The 11,241-nt window shown below is 35.1% G+C and overlaps 1 protein-coding gene across 1 annotated transcript; it reads right to left on the bottom strand.

Annotated features, from left to right (window-relative positions):
• Nucleotides 1-1,539: 1,539 nt before the first annotated feature.
• Nucleotides 1,540-10,832, bottom strand: LOC128511646 (uncharacterized). The gene is made up of 5 exons (XM_053484597.1): nucleotides 10,787-10,832; nucleotides 8,662-9,003; nucleotides 6,634-6,774; nucleotides 3,904-3,965; nucleotides 1,540-3,369 (listed from the first exon to the last, which is right to left on the bottom strand). The coding sequence occupies exons 1-5, from the start codon at nucleotides 10,809-10,811 to the stop codon at nucleotides 3,253-3,255; spliced, it is 687 nt and encodes a 228-aa protein (XP_053340572.1). The 5' UTR covers nucleotides 10,812-10,832; the 3' UTR covers nucleotides 1,540-3,252.
• Nucleotides 10,833-11,241: the final 409 nt, after the last annotated feature.

An 11,241-nucleotide genomic window follows, 5' to 3' on the forward strand; every position in this document is an offset into this window, starting at 1 on the left:
AGTCTCCTGCTGAGATGGCAGACATCTTTAATGTATCTAAAATTTAAGTGGAGAGGATAAGAAAAAGAAGACCTATTAGTGTGGGGTTACATTCAGTATGGGGGTGTGCGAGAGATCTGCAGAGTAAATAGCAACATCAACAGCTTGAGGTATCACTTGCTGCCCATTACATTCCAAGCCGCAGAAGAGGACGGATTTTTCAGCAGGATGGTGCTCCTTCTCATACTTTAGCCTCCACATCAAAGTTCATGGAAGCAAAGAAGGTCAAGGTGCTCCAGTATTGGCCAGCCCAGTCACCAGACATGAACATTGAAGATGAAACCAAAGAATCTTGATGAACTCTGGGAGTCCTGCAAGAATGTTTTCTTTGCCATTCCAGATAACTTTACTAATAAGTTATTTGAGACATTGCTGAGACATACTGTATGGATGGAGTCCTCAAAGCTCAGGGGAGTCATACACAATACTAATTCTTTTGCCCTGAAGCCATGACTTTATGTTCTGTACTGTACATTATTAATGTTAAGTGCCAAGACTCTTGTCTAAACAAAGCCTGGCCTTTTTGTCCTAATTAAATAATTAAAAATAACAGCATGATGAGATTTTATTTTGATAAAATAAGCGTAATCTAGAGGCATTTGCCTTTCATATACTGTAAACCACTTCTGATGCCAAATAATCAACTAAAAGTAAAGTTATTTGTTGTTCCTACAACTTGGATAGGTGCCAAGACTTTTTCCAGGGTGTATACACACACACACACACACACACACACACACACACACACACACACACACACACACATTCATTTATCTCAAAATTTTGTCATTTTGAAAAGTTTTATTTAAAGTGTCAGTGTTATTAATAATGTTCAATTTTGCATCTCTCACCAGGTAAAACCATAGTGGACAGTCCTTACTCGGTGACCATGGTCTTATTTCTCCTCTCATGGATCCTTGTCTGTCTCTTCCGTAAGAAAATTGTACCTTTTTAGAGGAGAAGCTCCTGTGCTCCTGGCCTTTCTTGACTAAACGATGTCTACAGAAGTATCACAGACAATTAAATGACAGTTATTTTCAGTTTCACAAGTCTGAAAAGGAAAACAAAAATGATTGTCTGACATCAACCTCACTTAATGGAATAATAATAATTAAAAAAAAGAACATGCCATTAGCATGTGGATAATTAAACCATCTCCGTACACTAAACTGGATCTTTATTGGTGTCCTACATGGTTTCTCCAAATGGGTATTGGAAGAGGTGCGACACAAAAGATGATGGTGACGGCTGGTGGTTTGATGCCTAACTTACGGGACATTCTAAATAAGACGAAAAAATGTTTGATGCTGCTTGGGGATGTTGCAAAATAACTTGATTGCGAATGTTTTATTCATGTTTATATGTAAGGTGAGATACTAAAGGTGAACAGAGTAAATGTTATAAAGCAAACTTTCAACTTTTTATACATATATATATATATATATGCTGATACAGTATACAGGGACCACCTAATAGAATATAATCACAATACACAAGTGATGATTTTAATAAATATCCTAATTTAATACAAAAAAGTGTTACAGTACACAAAGATCCTACAGCCCAGGACGTTGTGTCAGTGTGTTAGTAGCTTAGAGAACACCAATGGTTAGATTATAAATGAACTGCAGCATTTCACCATATCAAATGCAAATACAAATGAATTAATTAAAATTTGATTTAAAAAAATCATGTTGATTCATGAATTATTACACAACATAATATCTACTGTATATGCAGTTTATTTCCCCTGCATTTCTTATGATCACATGCAAAAAAAAAAAACATATTTCATCTTTTTTTAGAGGCCTATAGCTTTTGTCATGTACACAATCATGCACTCACTGAATTATATGCAGTAAAATACTCATATGCCTGTCCATGACCGAAAACTGAAAAGATAGAATGGAGAGAATAGAAAGAACTGCTGTCAGCAGCAGTGGTATTGTACACGTTTTAAAGTGCAATTTAGTCCTCATCATGTATGCAAACATCAATGGAACAAGAAAAAAAAAACATTTAATTATATTTTATAGTAATTTTGTTTGAACTTAGTTACTTAAATTAAAACTGAGTATATTGTAAAGTAGCTCTTTCAGTCCTTCTGCAATACCCTTAAGTCCCACCAGGGGGCTGCAGCAGACTTTGAGAAACACTGCCCCATAATATGAATTTTATTTAATTCCCCAATAAATCAATGTTCATGCTCCTGTGTGTGTCTCAGTCATTTTGGCTAAAATTTGACTAACATTTTGAGCCACAAATACTAACCACATTCTAATCCCAGACTGGGTCATAAAAGTTCCCAGTAGTGTGTGAACACCGTAGCACATTGGGTAAACTTGCCCTCATTTTACATTCGGAAATCTAATCAAACACAACCAAACCAAAAGATCAAAGGGTTTAATCCTTGAGGTTTTATTAAATAAGTTAAATAATTAAAATTAAAGAAAGCCAATGTCATTACAGTTAATAAAATCATAACGAGCCCCAGCAAAGCAAGACACAGTTCATGAATGTCGCATCTCTTCCCTAGCTACTCCTGGCTGAAGAGAATTTTAAAAGCCAAGCTCCATCCACCCACAATTGGTCCCGCCTGTAAATGATTAAACATAATGCCAAGCAAATCAAACCAAACTGGGAAACATTGTCACCCTTGGGCCTTGTTCACACGGGCATTACATTTTTGGATCACCGAACGCGCTGTAGGCAGAGGAAATATCGCGACGTAGGAAGAGGAAATATCGCCACCGCTATTGGGTTCACCAATTTGTGGTTTATGAAGAAGTGCGAAAATTTCCGCGCAAGTTTTTCAATCATTTATTTCATTTAATTTAATTTAGATTTTTTCCTCATTTCCCTATAGCATTTAGAATTATGGGATATATCTGGTCCTCCGAAGCGTAAAATAAACGCAAAGAAAACGCACTAGAAGAATTTTCCTTGCTTTTCTTGGGATTCGAACGGCAAGAAAAAGCTGTATGCAACTTTTTTTTTTTTTCACGCCGTATAAACGCGCAGCCGGACAAACGCACGTCACCAAAGCACGTGTGAACACTCTCATTGACTCCTACAGTAGGTGTAGAAAACCCATGGTGCCAGAAAAAACGCTCGATTATAAGGCCTGTGTGAACAAGGTCTTAGGAAGAAGAGCGCTGTAACATTAACCATGATAAAAGTCTAAATGTTCTCAGGTCTATAATCAGGAGCAGGTCATGATAAGGCTGGTAAATGTCTGATTCCTGCGTAGGTCACTTTGTCCACATTCGATGTGTGTTTATCAGAGGCTTCTCTTATGTGTGCTAAAGTGACATAGTGCAGATTGATTTCCTACAGAAAAACAATAAAAAACATTACAATACAGTTACAAACAGTACAGCTGATTCATTACATCAAATACCATCATGACTAAGTTTATTTAGAATAAGGACAGGACAAATATTGTAATGTTGCTTTATTAAATTGAGCATTTTTGTAATGTTAACACGGCCCCCTAGTGGTGTGGAGAGCTCTTGTTTGTTTTTTTTTTTTTATCTCATTAATCTGTTTCGACTTTAGGATTAAACTTTTAAATTATTAATTTAATACATGTCAGATATTAGAAGAAATTCTTTGTAATAATAATACTATGAGCTGTGTGGACTGAAAATCTAGCATTTATTTACTTTTATGGATTTTTTTCTGCTTAACACTTAACAACACTTTGTGCTCCAGTACCATTTCTGATCTATGTTCCTGTCCGTACTTCAGGATAGTTTCAGAGCTGAGACACTTCCTTTAGTGGCACTACTGAGTAAGAGTGAGGAAACGTCTCCCAAGTTTAAACATATTTTAAGCTGTGTTACTGTTATGTGTCTCTGGTACCTTCTCAGCTGAATGAGTGGTGGTGGTTTCACTGCAGCATGCGTGGATGGATTTTAATTTTCCTGAAAGTGAAACACAAAACACAATTTACTCACACTCTACTAGAAACATCTGATTTCACCAAAAACAACCAATTGTGGTATGTATTAGGAAAAGCCAATACAGTATATGTTAATGATGTAGATGAATTCTGTCACACAGCTGGAAAATAAATAAATACAAACATCTGTTATAGTGGAGATTTTTTTTTCTTTTTCTAACATATTTCATCTGCTTAAAGTGGTTTCATTTGCAAGCTTGCTAGATAAGTGTATAAGTGTCACCACTGACTTTATTTTATGACATCGCATGGATACTTGCTTTTTGCGTGGAAGAGATAGTGATACAGCTGCGATTTATACATTAAATATTGAAAGTACTTTGCTTGTATAAGCTCACTGTAGGCCTAAAGTAATAGTAAGGCAAATCTCACAGTTATGCATAATAATAATAATAATAATAATAATAATAATAATCCTGCTTTGAATACTACACTTCCCGGTGGTTTTGTATTGCAATGCCATGTAGAAATGTAGTGAATGCATTTGCTGTAAGATGTGGAGTAAAAGTAAAATTTATCATAAATAAAACTATTGAAGTACATATGATAATTAATATGATAAGTGCTGAGGAGTCTGAAGATACACCAGGATATAAAACATTCACAAACTAATCAAGGACAGAACCCAAGTATAATCAAGATACTGTATACACCAGATCCAGAAAAGAGACAAAGCAATACAACGACACACAGCTGAAATCTTATCAAATGCATGCAAAGGAAAACTCAAGTTTAAAAAAGTCCAAATTTCACCACATAAAGGGTTTTTCCAGCTCACTACGTGCTGTGTATGTTAGACAGGAGGGGTAATGACTCCCTCGCCCGTCTCTACTCTCTCATCCTACACAGTGGCCCTTCCTCCTTTATTATTTCAGGGGTCTACTGTGTAGGATAAACACACACACACACACACACACACACACACACAATGGAAACACTGCTTCATTGAAAAACAATTCTCTCAGAAATCTCTCGACACTTGAGGAGGTTTCCGTTAGCACACACTAACAGAATCACTGCTGTAAAATTAAAACCAAACAAATTAACCTGCACTTTGCTTTTGAAAAGAATCGTGACAGAGCAGTGTTTTCTTTAGAGTGTGTGTGTGTGTGTGTGTGTGTGCAAATACAAACACAAAGTAAGAGATGGTCACAGTGTTATAATAAACAGTACACATGTGCACAGATGTTGAATATACGAGTGAGAGATGCGCACTAAGACAGAGCGGGGGAGACGTGTACCCACAATTATTCAAATCCAAGGTCTCACTGTAAATTGGGGATAAAAAGCAACAGACCTATATTAGGAAATTACCCTCAGCTTTTTATTTTGTAATAATAATAAATAATAATAATAATAATAATAATAATAATAATAATAATAATAATAATAATAATAGTTCATTATTATTAATAAATGATAATGATAGTGATATGTTTAATAATATTACTAAGATAATACAGATTAATTTTTTGGTAGTGGATGTTTACTGACATTAAATAAAAAAAAAACAGAAATTCATATTATTTATGATTAAAATACAAATTGCTTAATTAAAATGATCAACACTGTAATTCACTGCTTTTTTATAATCCCTATGAAATATCACATGTAAAGTAAAATATTTCACGGCTTTTTTATGTTTTTTTTTTTTTATTCTATTATTATTTTGATCAAAGAAAAAAATAAGGCACTAGTGAAGACCAGGTTGCTTTAATAGCAGCCTTCAGCTCATCTGTATTGTTGTTGGGTTGTGTGTATTCTCATCGTCCTCTTAACTATAGCCCAGAGGATCTCTGTAGGGTTTAGGTCAGGTGATGTACTTGGTCAATCAAGCACAGTAATATCAGGGTCAGAAAACCAGTTAGTGGTAATTTTGTGCTGTGGGCAGGTGCTAAGTCCTGCTGGAAAACGAACACCATAAGGCATGAAGCTTGAAGTGCTCTGAAATCTTCTGGCAGATGCTACATTTGGACTTAAAAAAACACAGTGGACAAACAGCAGCAGATGTCATGGCACCTCAAATCGTCACTGACTGTGAAAACTTTACACTGATCTTCAAGGAAGATGAAGATGGATTCTATGGCTTTCCATGCTTCCTCCAAACACTAGGACCTTGATTATCAAAAATATATATATATATTAGTAAAGGACCACTGAGTAATGCTCCATGTCTTTTTCTCCTTAGCCCAGGTCAGACTGATGTCTCTGGTTCAGGAGTGGCTTGATACTAGGAATGTAACAGCTGTAGCTCATTACCTGAAGATATCTGTGGGTGGTGACTCTTGATACACTCCAGCCTCACTTCACTCTTTGTGAAGCTCTCCCATGGTCTTAAATCAGCTTTGCTTAACATTTTTCTTGAGGATACTGTCATCCCTGTTGCTTATGCAATTTTAAACCTATCCATGAATAAACTTCAATACAGCACTCTCTAAACAGAGTTTAGCATGGACCGGACCGAGATAACAGTGTTTAAACTGCATGAGTAATCATAATATATTAAAATACTGGATTTTTTTGTAAGATGTAAGCCATAATCATAAAACAATTTACACTTTTTTAAGATGTAGTAAGGAAGAAGTAAAGTTTGGATTTGTATTAATATAGACCTGTAAAGTATTTCTCACCTCGCACTCTAGAACTGAACAAACAGATGCAGATGATGTTTATTAGGAAAGAGATGGAGCACACACATGTTAGTATTATATTCATAATCTGGTAGTGATTCATCTTTGTAGGTGGAGCAACTGCGGTCTGAGGTCTGTTGTCTGAAAGAGAGAAGCAAGGGAGACAGTGATGAACATAAAAATAATAGTGTAGGCAAGAATGAAAGAATCCTGATTGAAGATGAAGATGTAAAGGATTTTGTCTCGGTTTTACTGGTTTTACATTTCCTATAAAGATGTGTTGACTACAGTGTTTTTTTTTGTTTGTTTGTTTTTTGCTGCTAGCCATAATAATAACTTAATGTGGTTTCATTAAGTGGTTTTAAATTTGGGGACACCTACAATTTGCTATTAATTTTAAATTATTTATTTAAATATTTAACATTAGTTTTCTGCATTTAAATGTGATTTAATAATGAAATGTAATGCACTATTTTAGCTTAACCATTAAACCCTGTCTTAAAACTTTTACAATAAATTACAGCATGCCATATACATTCTACATAACACAGGATTTATGCTGTATTTCAATCCATGTAGTAAATCAGTGTATTGATATTATTTTAAATATAACATAATATATTAATATTACAGAATTGTGCATGCTATATTTACTACACCATTGCTTAAAAGCACAGAACTGCATGAACACACGGTATGAACCTACAGCAGATACATCTGGAGCCAAAGCATGAGTATCAACATCTACTGTAAAAAAATAATTCTTCATCAAGGAAAACATGGAAGTTATTTTGTTGACAAAATCCTGCAAAAGAGGCTGTGCTACACTACCGACAGCGAGCAGAGAGCAGGGGTAAGAGCTACTTGGGTGTTGACATGTACACTACCGTTCAAAAGTTTTAGGACACTTGCAAATTTCTTTGTTTTTGTTTAGTGATTTATTTTCTACATTCTACAACAATACTGGGGATTTCAAAACTATAAAATAACACGTATGAAATTAGGTAATTACGCAAGAAAAACAACAGTTAGTTGTTATTTTAAGACACAAAGGTCAGCCTTTCTGTGATAGTTCTTGCAAGAACAGTATTGTCAAGTGCATTTGCAAAATCCGTCCAGCACCATAATGAAACTGGCTCTCAAGAAGGCCGTCCCAGGAGGGCGAGACCAAAACCTACCTCTGCCGCAGACCAGAAGTTCATTTAGAGTTATCAGCCTGAAAAATGACCGATTAACAACCAGCACCTCAGATTAGAGGCGTTATGAAGTCTTTACAGAGCAGAAGTAGCAGAAACATTTCACCACTAACTGTTCAAAGGAGATTAATGCATTTTTTGGATGCCGAAATAAAAATCAGGAACCATCATGGAGTTAGAAAGTGACCCCAAACTTTTGAACGGTAGTGTATATACAGGGTGACACAAAAAAGCGGCAACTTTTCTACAATCCAATAAAACTAGAAGTAAAATGTATTAATAGTGTTGAGATTCCTCATTGACTCCTGCAACATCTCCGTTGGGATACAGTGAATTTCATACCGAATTCTCTGTTTTAACTTGTGTACACTTTATCCTGTTATTCTGTGTCACCTTGCATATGAGTGCAAATTGAAAAGCAAGTTCTGAGATTTAAACACAAGATGTACTTAAACGGAATTGGAAAAGAGAGAAAACTAAAAGTTTGAAATTGTGTCTATTCATGTTCTCTATGAAGGCTTTCAAAAGTGTTGTCCCCTTTAAATATTATTATATGTAGTATTTGTTCTAGTCTAATCATTGCCAATATCACTTTACAAAAGTACAGATTACTAGTTTTAAGCAATTATTTCTTTAAATTAGCTTTAAGCTTTTTTTATAAACCCTGATAAGCCCATTGATTCTCAGGCACAGTGGAGGTTTATCACTAACCATCTGGTTCTAGTGTGTACTTTTAATTCAAGCTTCAGTCCTAAACTATCACCCAGCACATTCTCTTACAATTAGCTGATTTAAATCCAAGCATGCAGAATGATAAAGTATTGGCACTCACCTGTTAAACTCAGCCACATTGGATTCCCAAAGTAAACGTGTGTTGTGTTTCGACCTCCACAGTAATAAATTCCCACATCTGTCTTATTAACTCCAATAATTACTAAACTGCTGTCTTCATTTACATCAAAGTGATTTTCATCCAAATTGTGGGAGGGGGAAAAATGTTGTTCAAGTTTCCCTTTTTTTGCAGTTATGATCTGTTTCACCTCCTCAGATTTAAGTCGATACCACAATATTTCCGAATCATAAGTGATGTTACACTGAATAGTGATGTTTTCTCCAGGATTAACTGATTTGATGTCGGCTAAAGAGATCTGAAGAAGCGTCTGGGTGAAGATGCCTGAGAGAACAACACCACATTAAACATTGATGGGAGTATTTATCACCATTAACCTAAAGCATAATAAACTTTTCTACATGCTCTGCTAAAAAAATCTTGCAGGTTAGAGATGAGTGAGAAGTGACTAGAAGGATCTACAGTATGTATCACAAGTCAGCAGACAGAATTGTGGTCATAAAGAAGCAATTGTCAAACTATCAGAAAGGTAATCAATATATGTATAGTAGGATAAACATTTACTCTCAAATGAGAAGTCATGTTAGATAGGAACATGAATGTTGTCGCACTGTGTAGATCAATTAATACAATTAATCTATGTATTTAATTTGCAATGAGTTAGTACCAAGCATGTTTTTTTTTGCACCTTTGAAATTAAGGAAATAATATATGCTCAAGCACAAAAGTATCACCAGTTTGCGCTGCAGTATATCCAATGAGGATCTAGAGCAAACTGGTGATATTTTTGTGTTTTGTGTCTGGTTTGGTTGTTTAGAATTATAGAATAGAAGTGTCTGAGTTTTACAAGAGTTTGGAATTCCACCTTTTAAAGTTTAAACAGTAAGAAAAGGACATGTAAGTTCAAGCACATTTTTGATAAAATAACTAATTCAATAATAACAAACATTTCCCTACGTTTGTGCAATTTCTTAACAGGTCTTGAGTGTGTAATTTTGGCTTAGGATTGAATAACGGAGTGAATAATTTTGGTAATTTTGTATTTATAACTTTTATGGTTTTAGTCTCTTTACCAACATTTATTATTTTACAGTAAAAGAATGAAGTTTTTTTTTACTTCAATCTGTTGTTTGGTCTGTTTGGTGGGGAATAGTACTTTAATCTATGTCTCCGGCATAAAGTTGCACACCATAATTAGAATGACTCAAGTTTTAGGAAAAAAAATACTAGGTCTACGGTAAGGGGTGGGGTTAAGTTTTAGACCTCCTGTTCCATGTAGTTTAATAAATGCAGCCATGTTGTACTACTTCTTCTTTTATATTCATATTCCCCACCCCCACACCAATCTTAAATCTGGATTTCCATTCTGCATTCAGATGATATATATATATATATGATTTTCTATAACAGCGACTCTGACTGTAGTGTGGCCACAAATCACTGGTTTATGTTCAGGCAGATATTAATTTGTTAACGTTTCTATAGTTACGTTTAGTTGTTAACAAGTTACCCACAATACAGTATATGTCCTGTTTGCCAATATCAGTTCTCAATTTTTCTAAAAACTCATTAGCAGATTCCCATCCTCTTTTAGCTTTCTCTATCGCTTTCTGTAAGCAAGAAAGCCACAAACATTTCTTTTTTTTTTTAGCTGTTATTTATCTGGTAGATATGTCAAACCACTTTTCTTTTGAGATAGAGTGGGGGGGTGTAATAATTGTAAATATTTATGTAATAAAAAAAAAGTAAATCAATTAATCTCTGAGTTTTTGGACAAGCTCCTCCCAACCCATGCATGGATCTACCTTTACCCATGGTACTCCGAGAGGAACTAACTTGTTTCCCAATCGATATAATGTATGGGGCAAAACCTTTTTTTTTAAATATATGAATACATTTTTATAGCTAATGATTTTGCTGTGGTGTAAGAAACGTTAAACACATGAAAATTATCAGATTTAAATTGGTAAGGGTTGCTAGGCTTAATCGCACAACTCTAAAAGAATTAACAGTTTTCCTATAACAGCACCACACACAACTGTACATTATAATTCAACACAGGTGCTGTTTTTCAGCCTTTTAACATAAAACAGCTTTGTGTACTCACCGATCATCAGCTGTGTAAACAGCATCCTGGCGACGGCTTCTGTGACTTGAGGAAAATGTCACTGCAGTGGTCGTGTTTCAGTTCTAAATAACCACAAACCCACACATATGCGCGCACACATCCTGCTGTTTCATGTAAACGCTGCTAATTTCTGATTCTTTTATATTCTAGCTTAGCATTCAGAGAGTTAATTCCTGTAACAGACCCCGTTTTACTCAGCGTTCCACTGGTCTTGTTTATTGTGGTCGTTGCCCACATTATATTCATCGAGACCAACAAAGACCATCCTGGCTGTACTCCTTTTAATAAGTGTGTGTATAAAGTATATAAAACAGTAACATGCTGTATCTTTTACAGAATTACTCTATTGTTTGTTTGTTTGTTTGTTTGTTTTAAGCCTGTTTCATCGCACCGCATCATACTATAGGGGCATTGCATTCTGGGAATTATTTTTT

This window comes from Clarias gariepinus, chromosome 2 (genome assembly GCF_024256425.1).
Source record: "Clarias gariepinus isolate MV-2021 ecotype Netherlands chromosome 2, CGAR_prim_01v2, whole genome shotgun sequence".
Taxonomy (NCBI): Eukaryota; Metazoa; Chordata; class Actinopteri; order Siluriformes; family Clariidae; genus Clarias; species Clarias gariepinus.